This window comes from Bombina bombina, chromosome 3 (assembly GCF_027579735.1).
Source record: "Bombina bombina isolate aBomBom1 chromosome 3, aBomBom1.pri, whole genome shotgun sequence".
NCBI lineage: Eukaryota > Metazoa > Chordata > Amphibia > Anura > Bombinatoridae > Bombina > Bombina bombina.
In genome coordinates this window covers 193,178,712-193,197,621 of record NC_069501.1, presented here as the reverse complement: position 1 = coordinate 193,197,621, position 18,910 = coordinate 193,178,712, and the positions used below count along the sequence as shown (strand labels likewise).

The 18,910-nt window shown below is 38.2% G+C and overlaps 1 protein-coding gene across 1 annotated transcript in view; it reads left to right on the top strand.

Moving 5' to 3' along the window:
• Positions 1-4,221: 4,221 nt before the first annotated feature.
• The window catches only part of TOMM70 (translocase of outer mitochondrial membrane 70), a 127,030-nt gene continuing 112,341 nt past the window's right edge, over positions 4,222-18,910 (top strand). Inside the window, exon 1 of the mRNA XM_053706062.1 lies at positions 4,222-4,498. Coding sequence (XP_053562037.1) covers positions 4,277-4,498 — 222 coding nt within the window. The 5' untranslated portion in view covers positions 4,222-4,276. The remainder of the gene's footprint in view (positions 4,499-18,910) is intronic.

Sequence of the window (18,910 nt, the reverse complement as noted above, 5' to 3'; positions counted from 1 at the left end):
TGCCATTAATCTGATCTGTTTGCTCTAGCTTAATAGTGTTTATTTGATCCTATTGTGCTTGCCTCCTATTCTGTTCTGCTATATTGTTTTTAATTGTATATATTTGTTGGACCAATCCCCGTGTCAGTCTCTATTGGGTTAATAACTGATGAATTTTGACACTAGTAGTTGTGTGATGTCACTTTGTTGCACACGCCCCTTATGAGCCTGGGGATTGGCCCTTCATTAATTGCCCTGTGAATAAAGTTATGTTCACAACTCAGTACATGTAAGCTTGAGAAAGAGGCAAGTAGCCTCGAAACGTTGCTCCAATAAAGGTGTTTCCTGTTACAAGAGTGCTACCTTCTCTCCTTTTTGTTCTACTTATACTATTGGACCTTGGAGGGGGTCCTTGAAGGTTTGAGCACCTATATCCTGTGGACTTTGCAGTGTTTTATTTGGATGGGGATGACCCTGGAGTGCTGATCCAAACGCTGACTTTACCTATTATTTTTAGTAGTGTTAGGTTTTTTTTAGTTTAAGCTTAGGTTTTATTTTTATTTCACAGGTAAGTTTGTATTTATTTTTAAATAGGTAGTTAGTTAATAATTGTAACTTTAATTTAGGTGTATCTTAATTATGTTAAAGTTAGGGGGTGTTAGGTTTAGGGGTTAATATAGTTTAATTTAGTTTAATTTAGGTAGTTGCGATGTGGGGGGGCGGCGGTTTAGAGGTTAATAGCTTTATTTAGTGTTGTGATGTGGGGGCGGTTTAGGGGTTAATATCTTTATTTAGTGTCGGCAATGTGGGTGGGGTTGTGGTTTAGGGGTTAATAGGTTTATTTAGTGATGGCGATGTGGGGGGCGACGGATTAGGGGTAAATAGGTTTAGTTAGTGTTGGTAAAGTGGGAGGGTGGTGGTTTAGAGGTTAATAGCTTAATTTAGTGACAGCGATGGGGGGGCGGTTTAGAGGTTAATAGCTTTATTTAGTGTTGGTGGTTTGGGGGCGGTGCTTTAGGGGTTAATAGGTTTAGTTAGTGTTGGCAATGTAGGGGCAGTGGTTTAGGGGTTAATAGGTTTAGTTAGTGTTGGCAATGTGGGGGCGGCATTTTAGGGGTTAATATGTTTAGTTAGTGTCGGCAATGTGGGTGACAGCGGTTTTTTAGATAATTTTGTTTCGGGAATCAGCATATTCCTTATGTTTAGTAAATTCGTTTTCTGATCCATTCTTTATTTCGGATCCAATCTTTATTCATATTCATTATTCTATTCTAAACTTCAGAATAGAATAATGAATATGAATAAAGAATAGATCTGAAATAACGAATGGATCCGTATAACTATTTAACTTAACATAACTTATTTGCCGAAAACGATTTTTTTTTTTAAACTTAACTTATCTAATTTCCTGAAACAATATTATTTATTTATCCAATGAAAACGAAACAAACTAAACGTAATTTTTCGCGTTGAACATGTCTACCCTTTATAAATGCTGCAAGAAAAATCAAATAATTTTCAAGCTCAAGCTCTCCTTTAGATACTAGCTAATATCATTATCATATCACTATAGCATAAATAAAAAAAAGTATTGCTTTAATGGAACATGAGACCCCTTTCTTTATTTCATGATTTAGATAGAGTATACAATTTTAAATTGACAATAGGAGTAAATTAGAAAGTTGCTTAAAATTGCATGCTCCATCTGAATCATTAAAGGGACATAATACTCATATGCTAAATCACTTGAAACTGATGCAGTATAACTGTAAAAAGCTGACAGGAAAATATCACCTGAGCATCTCTATGTAAAAAAGGAAGATATTTTACCTCACAATCTCCTCAGCTCAGCAGAGTAAGTTCTGTGTAAAAAGTTATACTTCACCTGCTCCCAGCTGCAGGTAAAAATAAAAAAAAATGAAGAAATGAACAGCAGCCAATCAGCATCAGCAGTGCTGAGGTCATGAACTCTTACTGTGATCTCATGAGATTTGACTTAACTCTCATGAGATTTCATAGTAAGCTTCCTTTACCTGATTGGTGAAATAATATGAGAGTTCACGAGGCTCATCCCCTAAGCTGTCCCAGGACAGACACACTAAAATGCTGCTTAGAAATCCTTTACAATGGAAGGTGGCTACTGAGGAACTTTTGAGGTAAAATATCTTTCTTTTTTACATAGAGATGTTCAGGAGATATTTTCTAGTCAGCTTTTTACAGCTATGCTGCATCACTTTCAAGTGTTTAAACATTTGGGTATTATGGCCCTTTAAAGAAGCAATTTTGGTTTAGTATCCCTTTAATTCTGCTATTCTGTACTTAATATGTATAGGGTAAAAAGTAGATTTTTCTTATAATTTATGGAGCACCTTAAACACTACATTGACAATTATGCCCTTCTCCATGAGCCTATGAAGTCACTAGATCATTTAGCAGGAAAAATATCTTGTAAATCCAGTTTATCTGCATTTGCCCCACGAGCAACAATGTCACAAGACTGTATTCGTAAGAAACACCAGCAAACTGAAAGTATGAATCCCCAATGTAAATAAGCAGTTCACACTTTAATTTTCTTAAGAAAAAAAAAATCTTACTTCTCCTAAATCTTCTAATTATAAAAAAAATGCAGGTAAAAAACTTAAATAGACATACAAAGCAATAGTGTGCTAGAGCTATGGCATAAATGCATTGTATAGTGCTATCTCTAGAGAGGAGGGAGTTACTACATTGGCATCCAGAATGCCCTTGACATCTATAAGAGAGTACAGTACAAGTCGTTCCCTGGACGCACATGCCATGATTAGAAATTAGCTGTTAGAGCTATACTGTATTGGATACATTCTTTGTTTTCTAAAAAAAAAACATGCATTGTTACTAATTATCATGCTTGCTATTTTGCTAATATATTATAGAAACCATGTAATTGCACAAAGCCAGTGGACTTCAAGTCCAGAGCGTGTGACTAGTGCAGGGCATTAAAAAGTCACAAAAATTAAAATTTTTTACTATCTGATCCTAACTTACTATTTTAATAATTGTATGTGACAGCTATTCATGGATCCAAAGTTCCTTAAATAACTGGAAAACTCTAAAAAAAAAAATATCAACTACACACATGAAAGATGATTATTAAAATGGCTATATATATATATATATATATATATATATATATATATATATATATATATATATATATATACTATATATATATATATATATATATATATATATATATATATAATTTTTTGAGTGAAAAATGCCCCACAAAAGTATATATAATTTTTTTTTTATTTAAAAAAACAAATAAAAAATAACTATAATATCCCTTCATGGTCTTCTCTTCTCAGTATATCAGTCATATACTAAATTATATATCTAAAAACTTAAAGGGATAGTCAACACCAGAATTTTTGTTGTTTTAAAAGATAGATAATCCCTTAATTACCAATTCCCCAGTTTTGCATAACCAACACAGTTATAATTATACACATTTTACTTGTGTAATTTCCTTGTATCTAAGCCTCAGCAGACTGCCCACTTATTTCAGTTCTTTTGACAGACTTTCATTTTAGCCAATGAATTAGAACTGTCTCCATGGTAATTTCATGTGCATGAGCTCAATGCTATCTATATGAAACACGTGAACTAATGCCCTCTAGTGGTGAAAAACTATCAAAATGCATTTAGATTAGAGATGTCCTTCAATGTCTAAGAAATTAGAATATGAACCTCCTAGGTTTAGCTTTCAACTAAGAATACCAAGAGAACAAAGCAAAATTGGCGATAAAAGTAAAATGGAAACTTGTTTAAAATTACATGCCCTATTTGAAACATGAAAGTTTTTTTGGACTTGACTGTCCCTTTAAGTTACAGTTGGGTTGCTCCTCTGATCCTAGGTAATGCAATATCCTGTCTAGTATTGAGACTATAATACCCTGTGTATGTCTCTGGAGTAGGAATATGTAAATAATATGCTAGTAAAATCCATTTCTGCTACAGGTACCATGGCAGAGCTTGGTCCTCCTTCTGTTGTAAGATAAGTTTTAGTCTACACATTTGATGTAAATGCTTCCAGTTAAAAGTAAATGAGTTATCTCTCATTGCCACAGGACTATGTACCTGTGCTTTCCTGAGCGTGCAGTAAGTTTGCCAGCCAATAGGGGGCAAGCGCTCTTTCGCTCTCACTCACAACAACCTCAACACCTCTCTCAACTGCCGGTTACCATCGTGCATTGCGTTTCCGGTGCTCTCCTTCCTGTCTTTCCCCGTGTCCGCAGCTTTCAGGGACGGATTAATCATGGCTGCTTCCAAGCCAGTGGAACCCCAGACTGGCACCGGGATTCCACACTGGAAACTGGCTCTGGCAGTGGGAACGCCCCTGCTTTTGGGAGCCGGAGCCTTGTATCTATGGAGCCGTCGCAGTGCGAACAAGAAAGATAGCGAAAGGCGGACACCTGATGGAAAGGCCAGCCCTGTACCTGAGAAAGGCAATTTGGACCCAGAACGCCTGCAGGATATGGTGAGGGGCTATGGAATCAAAGTGTGGGGCTTGGAACAGGTTAATCTATTGACTGTTCAGTTTGTGCTGATGATAGAAAACATTAGAGCAGTGGCACTGCAGAGAGAAAGACAGTATAACGAGGTTCATCTGTGTATTAGGAAGGCGAGGAAAAAGCGTGAGATAACAGGTTAGGCGAAAGGCATAAATTAGATGTTGAGGATACATTGAGTGGAAGCAGTATGCTGAGAAAACAGTATGTGACAGGTAGTAAAGAGACAGTTTGACAGCAGATTAGTGAGGATAGAGTATGTTGCAACAGGTTCGGATGTTGAAGAGCAGTGTTTTGCAACAGTTTCGGATGTTGAAGAGCAGTGTTTTGCAACAGGTTCGGATGTTGAGGAGCAGTGTTTGCAACAGGTGAGGATGAGGGGTGCAGCAAGTGACAGGTGTGTGATGATAGGTTAGGATGACAGATGCAGCATATTATAGCAGGTTAGGCTGGGAATGACAGTGTAACAGCAGTAGGATGTATATAGCACAGCGCATGCAAAGGCAGAATGGGCTGCAGGCGACGCATCCTGTGCCACGACAGGCAGGGCTGCAGGCAACGCAGCCTGTGCCACGACAGGCAGGGCTGCCGGCGACGCAGCCTGTGCCACGACAGGCAGGGCTGCCGGCGACGCAGCCTGTGCCACGACAGGCAGGGCTGCCGGCGACGCAGCCTGTGCCACGACAGGCAGGGCTGCCGGCGACGCAGCCTGTGCCACGACAGGCAGGGCTGCCGGCGACGCAGCCTGTGCCACGACAGGCAGGGCTGCCGGCGACGCAGCCTGTGCCACGACAGGCAGGGCTGCCGGCGACGCAGCCTGTGCCACGACAGGCAGGGCTGCCGGCGACGCAGCCTGTGCCACGACAGGCAGGGCTGCCGGCGACGCAGCCTGTGCCACGACAGGCAGGGCTGCCGGCGACGCAGCCTGTGCCACGACAGGCAGGGCTGCCGGCGACGCAGGGCTTGAATTATGGATTCCAATTGCTGTTGTATTCCATAAAGATATTATCTTGGTGGTGTGGTCTTTTAAGCTTGTCTGGTCTTGCTTTTAATGAAAATGATCTGATTTCAGGAAATCTCTTTAGTATGCCTTGTACTGCTCTCTGAAAGGGATACTAAACCCAATTTTTTATTGAATGATTCAGATAGAGTAACTTTCTAATTTACTCCTATTATCAATTTTTATTTGTTCTCTTGCTGTCTTTATTTTAAAAGGAGGCATCTAAGCTTTTTTGGTTCAGAACCTGGGTTATGTTTGCTTATTGGTGGATAAATGTAGCCACCAATAAGCAAGTGCTATCCAGGGTTTTGAAGCTAAAATTGGGTGGTTCCTAAGCTTCCCTGCTTTTTAAATAAAGATACCATTTGAACGAAGAAACATTGATAATAGGAGTACTCTAATATTCATTGATGCTTACAACCAACACTAACCTTTCCTAACTCCATTGCTTTCTCCTTGAACCACTTAGTATGTAAGCCTATGAGCCCAGCTGTTTGCAGATCGCCTTCATAAGAGCCGACTATAACAGTGAAACTCTCGGCAGGGCCCTCTACCCACTTGATCCCTGCAAAAGCTATCCTGTATATTGACTATGTTTACAGCGCTGCGGAATCTGTTGGCGCTCTGCAAATACCTGATGATGATGATAATAATAAAATAGAAAGTTGCTTAAAATTGCATGCTCTCTTAATCATGAATGAAAAATTTTGGTTTAGTATCGATTTAAAGGGATATGGAACTCAAAAAAAAAAATAATTGTGATTCAGATAGAATATACAATTTTAAAAACATTTTCAATTTACTTCTGTTATCAAATTTGCTTCCTTCTCATGGTATTCATTGTTGAAGAGATGCCTAGGTAGGTCTCTAGAACACTACATGGCAGGAAATCATGCTGCCATCTCGTGCTCTTGTTAATGGATAACATTCTTGCAAAACTGCTGCTATATAGATCTCCAGACATGTGCACACTCCTGAGCTTAACTTACTACATTTCAACAAAAGATACCAAGGGAACAAGGAAAATATAATAGAAGTACATTAGAAAGTTATTTAATATTTCATGGGCTATCTGAATTATGAAAGTAAATTTTTAGATTTCTTGTCCCTTTTAATATTGAACGTAGCTGCAATTTGGCACTGAGAAAGCTTTCAGGAGAACGACATGTCATCTAATTGCTTCATAAAGCTCCTTTGATGTGGTTACAAATAGTATTCCAATTAATGTCTTTCATCAAATGTCCTAACATAAGCACGTTTGTCGAGCTCAGATTTAGACACACAAGTAGGATTTTTGTGTTTCCCTGGCTCCTAATAAAGTTTCATATAAGCTTATCAACTCTTGGGTTAGGAAGGGGCTGTACATTGTTGGATTGCACTACAGGATAGTTTGGATCTCAAGGTCTCAGTAATTTAAACTGATCTCTCTCTATGAATTTGAAGGTCAAAGTGAAAGTTGTAGATCATTTGTCAGAGTAGAAAAGTTAGAAGTGGTATAAGTGCCAAAGGGCATTTCAGCTATAAAAGTAACAATAAGACACTGGCAGTGAGACAGAGCTAAGGAAAAGAACACTTCTAGAAGGCTGGTGCAGTGAGGTTTTGTTTGTATTTGTGTATACTATATGGATTTCTTTAGTTTTACTGTTCTGTTAAACACGTGGCGTGGGTGATCTTATTATTTCAGTCTCACACTTTAATATTATTGTTTGGGGTCTCCCTCCTCCAGTCTTCAGGACCCACTGACAGGTGAGATTGTCAGGTTACCTTGGTTAAAGGGACATTATGCACTCATTTTTTCTTTGCATAAATGTTTTGTAGATGATCTATTTATATAGCCCATAAAGTTTTTTTTTTTTTAAAATGTATAGTTTTGCTAATTTTTTAATAACATTGCTCTGGTTTTCAGACTCCTAACCAAGCCCCAAAGTTTTATGAGAATACCGTCAGCTACCTTCTCCAGCTTGCTCCTGTTTGTGTAAAGGGTCTTTTTATATGCAAAAGAAGGGGGGGGGGGAGTGTCTTATTTCCCACTTGCAGTAGGCTTTCCAGCTACCTTTTCAACATAGCTAAACTAAGAGTTTTTAAACAGTTTTATTATGGATTTTTATATCAGTATCTGTGCATCTTATTCTTTATAGTAGTGCCTATCACATGCAGTTATATGAAAATGAGTGTATACTGTCCCTTTAAGATCAGGTTAGATCACACAGCTATTGTGCAGCTGATTTTATCACGTGCAGTACTTAAGGTATCCAATGAAACCATGCAATAGCAGCTTACCATGTGCAAACATAGATTTAAAATTTCTGAAAAGGTCTGAATTAAATTGGCACTGAACCCAATTTTAAGCAAATTTCTAGTTTACTCCTATTATCAAATTTTGTTCGTTCTCTTGGTATCTTTATTTGAAATGTAAGTTTAGATGCCGGGACATTTTTGGTGAACAGCCTGGGTTGTTCTTGCTGATTGGTGGAAAAATTAATCCACCAATAAAAGTGTTGTCCAGAGTTCTGAACCAAAAAAGCTGATACCTCCTTTTCAAATAAAGATAGCAAGAGAACGAAGAAAAATTGATAATAGGAGTAAGTTAGAAAGTTGCTTAAAATTGCATGCTCTATCTGAATCACAAAAGAAAAAAAAATTGGGTTCAGTGTCCCTTTTAATGTTTTACAGATCTTCAGCCACAGCACTATGGCAAGGCATATATAAAAAATACCTTTACATGGTATCTAAAATTATATATCTGGCTCATTAAAATTTGTTCTGGCATCTGATTGTGATATACATGTGCCAATTTCTTCTTTTCTGAATAATAATGCAGGCCTTCCTGTATTTAATACTTATTAGATTTTAATGCAACATTTCTCTCTCCACTTGTAAAATAAAATAATGTCGTCATTAGAAAGAAATGCCATGATATAAATCAGGGCTCAACAAATCCAGGTACCAGTAAACCACTGGCTCCCTGATTTAGAGCCCACCCCCCACTTCCCCCTTACACACTTAACATTTAGGTTGGTTAGGCTGGATTCTCTTTGACATTTGTCAGAAAAAATCTACTACTCATTTGAAGTTCAGACAATTGCTATTGCATTGTCTTGCTATCATGCATTTGTTGATTATGCAAATCTATTGTATTAACTGGTCCTTTAAAGTTAAACAACTTTGCAATATTCATTATTTAGTTTGCCCCTTGTCATGTGATTTGGCTCTAAGGACTCAATTTATCAAGCAATGGCAGACAGGGGTGTACATATGTGCCCCTGTCCACCGCAGCCTGCCTCTGGCGGGCTGAATTGAGCTGTCAGAATTCAGCATTGCACAAGAGCGATATTTTGCGCTCTTGTGCAACGCTGACCGCACACAGCCAGTCATGCGCTGGCAGGAGCTGTCAATCTCCCCAGTCTGATGATACCGGGGAGATTAAAATTCTCCACCTAAGAGGGAAGGGAAGCAGCGGTCTGATAAATACTGACTGCAGGTTCTCTTGTGAGAACCTGCAGTCGTGGGGGGCGAAGGCAGGTGAAGCCTTTGATAAATCAACCCCTAAAAAGGTGAGGATTTACTAATTCTCAGAACGGGAAATGCTCCCTGGTGCCTTCTCAAGGCTATCTCTGCTACATACCCTTGGCTTATAGGGTATTCTATAGTAGCACAACAGAAATGTCTTTTAAATACAAGGTGTTTAGTGCACCGTTAACTGCATGAACATATATTTATTTGTGTACACACCAATAAATTTTGCGATCTGAGTCTGATAAAGGTTCTGCTCAAGTTTCTACAATTTCCTACTGCAACAAAATGCTCAATTTTTACTCTGCTTTTGAAGCTATTTAGACAAGAATATACTGATCAAACATATGTCTCTAAATGTTCATATATTTCACTGGGTAATTCCCTGATGCTCTTTAGACAGGAAATCTCTACATTAGTAAAGATGGAATATGCACTTTTCCAAGCTTTGCTGGTCACTCGCTGAGGTTGAGTTAAACATTAATTGCAGTTGCTTTTCCATTGTTTATTAGCAGTTATTCATCTATTGAGTGAGATCAATCGTGAAAGTACATTACAGAATCAAGCTTTGCATCTCTGTGAGAATTCCAGATCTCATAGGGACCAGTTATAATTTGTTAGTGTGGGTACTATTCATTTATGATTAGGTACAGCTCTTACATATGGTTACTATTGCTTGACAAAATTAAGCAATTTCTCTATTATTCCTGGGAAATTTCATTATGTCATTTTCTGATTGCTGCTAGTTAAGAACTGGTGGTTGTACAAGGGCAATTATATCACAATTTTCTGTTTCAAGGAAAAAAGTCAAAACCTGGTCTTTTGAAGGGTCAAGATAATAGGTGCTTTGGGATTTGTATGTGTAATGTTGATTTTATGGCTCATAAATGTTTCTCCTGATTTATGTTTAGATTATATGGTCTAATCTTCATTTGTTTGAAGCTCATTAAACTTTGATTTCTTAGAGGTCCTTCTTGTGTTGTTATTAGCCGTTAATGTCCTACTTCTGATTTTAACAAAATATTTTATTTATCCACCCCCTTAATTGAAAAATATGACATACTTTTCCTCTAGTTAGTGTACACTATCTGAAATGACATACATTTTCAAATGCTTGAGGTTTGGGACTATATGAGCACATGCAATAGTCATCAGCACAGTAAGTTTCCTCAGTATAGGAGTGAGACTTATTGAAGGGACATTGTACATTAGATTGTTCTTTGCATAAATGTTTTGTAGATGATCCATTTATATAGCCCATCTGGGGGTGTTTTTGTTAAAATTTATAGTTTTACTTATTTTTAAATAGCATTGTACTGATTTTCAGACTCCTAACCAAGCCTCAAAGTTTTGGATACAGACTTCAGATTGCTTCTATTTGTATAATGGGTCATTTCATACATAGGGGAGAGGGGGTCTGCTCTTAGCCCCTTTCAGTGGGTGGGTTTCCCAGGCTAATCTCTAAGTACGTTTTTAAAAGGTTTTATACTGGATTTTTATATCAGTATCTGTGCATATTATCCTTTATAGTAGTGTCTATTACATGCAGTTACATGAAAATTGGCGTATATAGTGTCCCTTTTAATGGTGCAAATGTTATACACTTTGATGAAACAGTAGGTAACAAAGTGCTGTTCAAACATTATCAAACAGAGTCTTTTAGCTCACAGGGCTGTGAAGCATAAGCTTTATTTACCTTAAAGGGACACTGAACCCAAATTTTTTCTTTCATGATTCAGATAGAGCATGCAAATTTGAGCAACTTTTTAATTTACTCCTGTTATCAATTTTTCTTCGTTCTCTTGCTTTCTTTATTTGAAAAAGGCATCTAAGCAATTTTTTTGATTCAGGACCATGGAAGCATTTGTTTATTGGTGGGTATCAATCGGTTATTTTCTTCCCATATGCTACTTCTGTCTACTCCTTGTATTGATCTCTGCCCTTGGCTGTATATCTTTTTATTTATTTTTTTACCTCCTGGTCTTCCCTCCGAATCCCACAATAATATATCTGTTGTAGCCAGTGGCACTCTGAAAGTGTAAATGTGCATGCAACCTGCCGCTTTATAAGCAGAACTCACATGCACTTAAAATAAGTATTTTTAATATATTGCAAACATGCTTCTAAATGAGTTTGAAATGCATTGATATGTATTTTAAATACCATTTTGTACCTTTTACCATGTTTTGTTATTTACACAATGACAATGTGTTTATTTTCATTGTAGTTTCCTATTTTCAGAGCTTGACAAACCCAGGAGCCAAGCACTAACTTTTTGGGTGATTCTCCATGTATCTATATACAAATACCACTGTCTGGCTCCAAAATATTCTTACTGCCTCCTAAATTTTTAACAGATTTGTCAACCACTGTCTATTTTTTATATATTTGTACCCTTCAAATGGTTTTGAGTACCCAGTATAATTATTTCAGTTTTATCAGACAGATGCATCCCTTTTTTGCCAGACTCCTACAAATTAATGGGATTCTACACCCAAACTAAGAACATTATAGAACTCCCTGTGAATGAAACAGCTTTAGCTCAGCATGTAAAGATATATACATACCTTGGTCCTTTTCTTTCATGTAATTAGCAAGAGTCCATGAGCTAGTGACGTATGGGATATACATTCCTACCAGGAGGGGCAAAGTTTCCCAAACCTCAAAATGCCTATAAATACACCCCTCACCACACCCACAATTCAGTTTTACAAACTTTGCCTCCGATGGAGGTGGTGAAGTAAGTTTGTGCTAGATTCTACGTTGATATGCGCTCCGCAGCAAGTTGGAGCCCGGTTTTCCTCTCAGCGTGCAGTGAATGTCAGAGGGATGTGAGGAGAGTATTGCCTATTTGAATGCAGTGATCTCCTTCTAAGGGGTCTATTTCATAGGTTCTCTGTTATCGGTCGTAGAGATTCATCTCTTACCTCCCTTTTCAGATCGACGATATACTCTTATATATACCATTACCTCTGCTGATTCTCGTTTCAGTACTGGTTTGGCTATCTGCTATATGTAGATGAGTGTCCTGGGGTAAGTAAGTCTTATTTTCTGTGACACTCCTAGCTATGGTTGGGCACTTTGTTTATAAAGTTCTAAATATATGTATTCAAACATTTATTTGCCTTGACTCAGAATGTTCAACTTTCCTTATTTTCAGACAGTCAGTTTCATATTTGGGATAATGCATTTTAATTTAACATTTTTCTTACCTTAAAATTTGACTTTTTCCCTGTGGGCTGTTAGGTTCGCGGGGGCTGAAAATGCTTCATTTTATTGCGTCATTCTTGGCGCGGACTTTTTTGGCGCAAAAATTCTATTTCCGTTTCCGGCGTCATACGTGTCGCCGGAAGTTGCGTCATTTTTTTGACGTTATTTTGCGCCAAAAATGTTGGCGTTCCGGATGTGGCGTCATTTTTGGCGCCAAAAAGCATTTAGGCGCCAAATAATGTGGGCGTCTTATTTGGCGCGAAAAAATATGGGCGTCACTTTTGTCTCCACATTATTTAAGTCTCATTTTTTATTGCTTCTGGTTGCTAGAAGCTTGTTCTTTGGCATTTTTTCCCATTCCTGAAACTGTCATTTAAGGAATTTGATCAATTTTGCTTTATATATATGTTTTTTTTTCTCTTACATATTGCAAGATGTCTCACGTTGCATCTGAGTCAGAAGATACTACAGGAAAATCGCTGTCAAGTGCTGAATCTACCAAAGCTAAGTGTATCTGCTGTAAACTTTTGGTAGCTATTCCTCCAGCTGTTGTTTGTATTGATTGTCATGACAAACTTGTTAAAGCAGATAATATTTCCTTTAGTAAAGTACCATTGCCTGTTGCAGTTCCTTCAACATCTAAGGTGCAGAATGTTCCTGATAATATAAGAGATTTTGTTTCAGAATCCATAAAGAAGGCTATGTCTGTTATTTCTCCTTCTAGTAAACGTAAAAAATCTTTTAAAACTTCTCTCCCTACAGATGAATTTTTAACTGAACATCATCATTCTGATTCTGATGATTCCTCTGGTTCAGAGGATTCTGTCTCAGAGGTTGATGCTGATAAATCTTCATATTTATTTAAAATGGAATTTATTCGTTCTTTACTTAAAGAAGTACTAATTGCTTTAGAAATAGAGGATTCTGGTCCTCTTGATACTAATTCTAAACGTTTAGATAAGGTATTTAAAGCTCCTGTGGTTATTCCAGAAGTTTTTCCTGTTCCTAATGCTATTTCTGCAGTAATTTCCAAAGAATGGGATAATTTGGGTAATTCATTTACTCCTTCTAAACGTTTTAAGCAATTATATCCTGTGCCGTCTGACAGATTAGAATTTTGGGACAAGATCCCTAAAGTTGATGGGGCTATTTCTACCCTTGCTAAACGTACTACTATTCCTACGTCAGATGATACTTCGTTTAAGGATCCTCTAGATAGGAAAATTGAGTCCTTTCTAAGAAAAGCTTATCTGTGTTCAGGTAATCTTCTTAGACCTGCTATATCTTTGGCTGATGTTGCTGCAGCTTCAACTTTTTGGTTGGAAACTTTAGCGCAACAAGTAACACATCGTGATTCTCATGATATTATTATTCTTCTTCAGCATGCTAATAATTTTATTTGTGATGCCATTTTTGATATTATCAGAGTTGATGTCAGGTTTATGTCTCTAGCTATTTTAGCTAGAAGAGCTTTATGGCTTAAAACTTGGAATGCTGATATGGCTTCTAAATCAACTTTACTTTCCATTTCTTTCCAGGGTAACAAATTATTTGGTTCTCAGTTGGATTCCATTATTTCAACTGTTACTGGTGGGAAAGGAACTTTTTTACCACAGGATAAAAAATCTAAAGGTAAAAACAGGGCTAATAATCGTTTTCGTTCCTTTCGTTTCAACAAAGAACAAAAGCCTGATCCTTCATCCTCAGGAGCAGTTTCAGATTGGAGACCATCTCCGGTCTGGAATAAATCCAAGCCAGCTAGAAAGGCAAAGCCTGCTTCTAAGTCCACATGAAGGTGCGGCCCTCATTCCAGCTCAGCTGGTAGGGGGCAGGTTACGTTTTTTCAAGGAAATTTGGATCAATTCTGTTCACAATCTTTGGATTCAGAGCATTGTTTCAGAAGGGTACAGAATTGGTTTCAAGTTGAGACCTCCTGCAAAGAGATTTTTTCTTTCCCGTGTCCCAGTAAATCCAGTAAAAGCTCAAGCATTTCTGAAATGTGTTTCAGATCTAGAGTTGACTGGAGTAATTATGCCAGTTCCAGTTCCGGAACAGGGGATGGGGTTTTATTCAAATCTCTTCATTGTACCAAAGAAGGAGAATTCTTTCAGACCAGTTCTGGATCTAAAAATATTGAATCATTATGTAAGGATACCAACGTTCAAGATGGTAACTGTAAGGACTATCTTACCTTTTGTTCAGCAAGGGAATTATATGTCCACAATAGATTTACAGGATGCATATCTGCATATTCCGATTCATCCAGATCATTATCAGTTCCTGAGATTCTCGTTTCTGGACAAGCATTACCAGTTTGTGGCTCTGCCGTTTGGCCTAGCTACAGCTCCAAGAATTTTTACAAAGGTTCTCGGTGCCCTGCTGTCTGTAATCAGAGAACAGGGTATTGTGGTATTTCCTTATTTGGACGATATCTTGGTACTTGCTCAGTCTTTACATTTAGCAGAATCTCATACGAATCGACTTGTGTTGTTTCTTCAAGATCATGGTTGGAGGATCAATTTACCAAAAAGTTCTTTGATTCCTCAGACAAGGGTAACCTTTCTGGGTTTCCAGATGGATTCAGTGTCCATGACTCTGTCTTTAACAGACAAGAGACGTCTAAAGTTGATTACAGCTTGTCGAAACCTTCAGTCACAATCATTCCCTTCGGTAGCCTTATGCATGGAAATTCTAGGTCTTATGACTGCTGCATCGGACGCGATCCCCTTTGCTCGTTTTCACATGCGACCTCTTCAGCTCTGTATGCTGAAGCAATGGTGCAAGGATTACACGAAGATATCTCAATTAATATCTTTAAAACCGATTTTTCGACACTCTCTAACATGGTGGACAGATCACCATCGTTTAATTCAGGGGGCTTCTTTTGTGCTTCCGACCTGGACTGTAATTTCAACAGATGCAAGTCTCACAGGTTGGGGAGCTGTGTGGGGATCTCTGACGGCACAAGGAGTTTGGGAATCTCAGGAGGTGAGATTACCGATCAATATTTTGGAACTCCGTGCAATTTTCAGAGCTCTTCAGTTTTGGCCTCTTCTGAAGAGAGAATCGTTCATTTGTTTTCAGACAGACAATGTCACAACTGTGGCATACATCAATCATCAAGGAGGGACTCACAGTCCTCTGGCTATGAAAGAAGTATCTCGAATTTTGGTTTGGGCGGAATCCAGCTCCTGTCTAATCTCTGCGGTTCATATCCCAGGTGTAGACAATTGGGAAGCGGATTATCTCAGTCGCCAAACGTTGCATCCGGGCGAATGGTCTCTTCACCCAGAGGTATTTCTTCAGATTGTTCAAATGTGGGAACTTCCAGAAATAGATCTGATGGCGTCCCATCTAAACAAGAAACTTCCCAGGTATCTGTCCAGATCCCGGGATCCTCAGGCGGAGGCAGTGGATGCATTATCACTTCCTTGGAAGTATCATCCTGCCTATATCTTTCCGCCTCTAGTTCTTCTTCCAAGAGTAATCTCCAAGATTCTGAAGGAATGCTCGTTTGTTCTGTTGGTAGCTCCGGCATGGCCTCACAGGTTTTGGTATGCGGATCTTGTCCGGATGGCCTCTTGCCAACCGTGGACTCTTCCGTTAAGACCAGACCTTCTGTCACAAGGTCCTTTTTTCCATCAGGATCTGAAATCCTTAAATTTAAAGGTATGGAGATTGAACGCTTGATTCTTCGTCAAAGAGGTTTCTCTGACTCTGTGATTAATACTATGTTACAGGCTCGTAAATCTGTATCTCGAGAGATATATTATAGAGTCTGGAAGACTTATATTTCTTGGTGTCTTTCTCATCATTTTTCCTGGCATTCTTTTAGAATACCGAGAATTTTACAGTTCCTTCAGGATGGTTTAGATAAGGGTTTGTCCGCAAGTTCTTTGAAAGGACAAATCTCTGCTCTTTCTGTTCTTTTTCACAGAAAGATTGCTATTCTTCCTGATATTCTTTGTTTTGTACAAGCTTTGGTTCGTATAAAACCTGTCATTAAGTCAATTTCTCCTCCTTGGAGTTTGAATTTGGTTCTGGGAGCTCTTCAAGCTCCTCTGTTTGAACCTATGCATTCATTGGACATTAAATTACTTTCTTGGAAAGTTTTGTTCCTTTTGGCCATCTCTTCTGCCAGAAGAGTTTCTGAATTATCTGCTCTTTCTTGTGAGTCTCCTTTTCTGATTTTTCATCAGGATAAGGCGGTGTTGCGAACTTCTTTTGAATTTTTACCTAAAGTTGTGAATTCCAACAACATTAGTAGAGAAATTGTGGTTCCTTCATTATGTCCTAATCCTAAGAATTCTAAGGAGAAATCGTTGCATTCTTTGGATGTTGTTAGAGCTTTGAAATATTATGTTGAAGCTACGAAATCTTTTCGTAAGACTTCTAGTCTATTTGTTATCTTTTCCGGTTCTAGAAAAGGCCAGAAAGCTTCTGCCATTTCTTTGGCATCTTGGTTGAAATCTTTAATTCATCTTGCCTATGTTGAGTCGGGTAAAACTCCGCCTCAGAGAATTACAGCTCATTCTACTAGGTCAGTTTCTACTTCCTGGGCGTTTAGGAATGAAGCTTCGGTTGACCAGATCTGCAAAGCAGCAACTTGGTCCTCTTTGCATACTTTTACTAAATTCTACCATTTTGATGTATTTTCTTCTTCTGAAGCAGTTTTTGGTAGAAAAGTACTTCAGGCAGCGGTTTCAGTTTGAATCTTCTGCTTATGTTTTTCGTTAAACTTTATTTTGGGTGTGGATTATTTTCAGCAGGAATTGGCTGTCTTTATTTTATCCCTCCCTCTCTAGTGACTCTTGTGTGGAAAGATCCACATCTTGGGTAGTCATTATCCCATACGTCACTAGCTCATGGACTCTTGCTAATTACATGAAAGAAAACATAATTTATGTAAGAACTTACCTGATAAATTCATTTCTTTCATATTAGCAAGAGTCCATGAGGCCCGCCCTTTTTTGTGGTGGTTATGATTTTGTATAAAGCACAATTATTCCAATTCCTTATTTTATATGCTTTCGCACTTTTTTATCACCCCACTTCTTGGCTATTCGTTAAACTGAATTGTGGGTGTGGTGAGGGGTGTATTTATAGGCATTTTGAGGTTTGGGAAACTTTGCCCCTCCTGGTAGGAATGTATATCCCATACGTCACTAGCTCATGGACTCTTGCTAATATGAAAGAAATGAATTTATCAGGTAAGTTCTTACATAAATTATGTTTTTTGCCAGACTCCTACAAATTAATGGGATTCTACACCCAAACTAAGAACATTATAGAACTCCCTGTGAATGAAACAGCTTTAGCTCAGCATGTAAAGATATATACATACCTTGGTCCTTAAAGGGACAGTCAAGTCCAAACATATTTTTTTTATGATTTAAATAGGGCATGCAATTTTAAACAACTTCCCAATTTACTTTTATCACCAATTTTGCTTTGTTCTCTTGGTATTCTTAGTTGGATGCTAAACCTAAGAGGTTCATATGCTAATTTCTTAGACTTTAAAGAATGCCTCTAATCTTAATACATTTTGACCACTAGAGGGCATTAGTTCACATGTTTTATATAGATAACATTGAGCTCATGCATGTAAAGTGACCTAGGAGTGAGCACTGATTGGCTAAACTGCATGTCTGTCAAAAGAACTGAAATAAGGGGACAGTCAGCAGAAGCTTAGATACAAGATAATTACAGAGGTAAAACGTGTATTATTATAACTGTGTTGGTTATGCAAAACTGGGTAATGGGTAATATAGGGATTATCTTTCTTTTTAAACAACAAACATTCTGGTGTTGACTGTCCCTTTATGGACCGGGCATTTCAGACAAAACTTCCCCAAAAGACCAGAGCATTTTCAGCATTTTTGCCATCACTACGTTTTAAACAGAAATAGAGCCATTTTTTTATATTTCCCTATCAAAACTATGTATATATTTTTTTTTTAGTAGACAACCCAAAGAATTGATCTAGGCCCATTTTGGTATACAGGGAGTGCAGAATTATTAGGCAAATGAGTATTTTGACCACATCATCCTCTTTATACATGTTGTCTTACTCCAAGCTGTATAGGCTCGAAAGCCTACTACCAATTAAGCAAATTAGGTGATGTGCATCTCTGTAATGAGAAGGGGTGTGGTCAAATGACATCAACACCCTATATCAGGTGTTCATAATTATTAGGCAACTTCCTTTCCTTTGGCAAAATGGGTCAAAAGAAGGACTTGACAGGCTCAGAAAAGTAAAAAATAGTGAGATATCTTGCAGAGGGATGCAGCACTCTTAAAATTGCAAAGCTTCTGAAGCGTGATCATCGAACAATCAAGCGTTTCATTCAAAATAGTCAACAGGGTCGCAAGAAGCGTGTGGAAAAACCAAGGCGCAAAATAACTGCCCATGAACTGAGAAAAGTCAAGCGTGCAGCTGCCAAGATGCCACTTGCCACCAGTTTGGCCATATTTCAGAGCTGCAACATCACTGGAGTGCCCAAAAGCACAAGGTGTGCAATACTCAGAGGCATGGCCAAGGTAAGAAAAACATGATTTTCATGCAGGACAATGCTCCATCACACGCGTCCAAGTACTCCACAGCGTGGCTGGCAAGAAAGGGTATAAAAGAAGAAAATCTAATGACATGGCCTCCTTG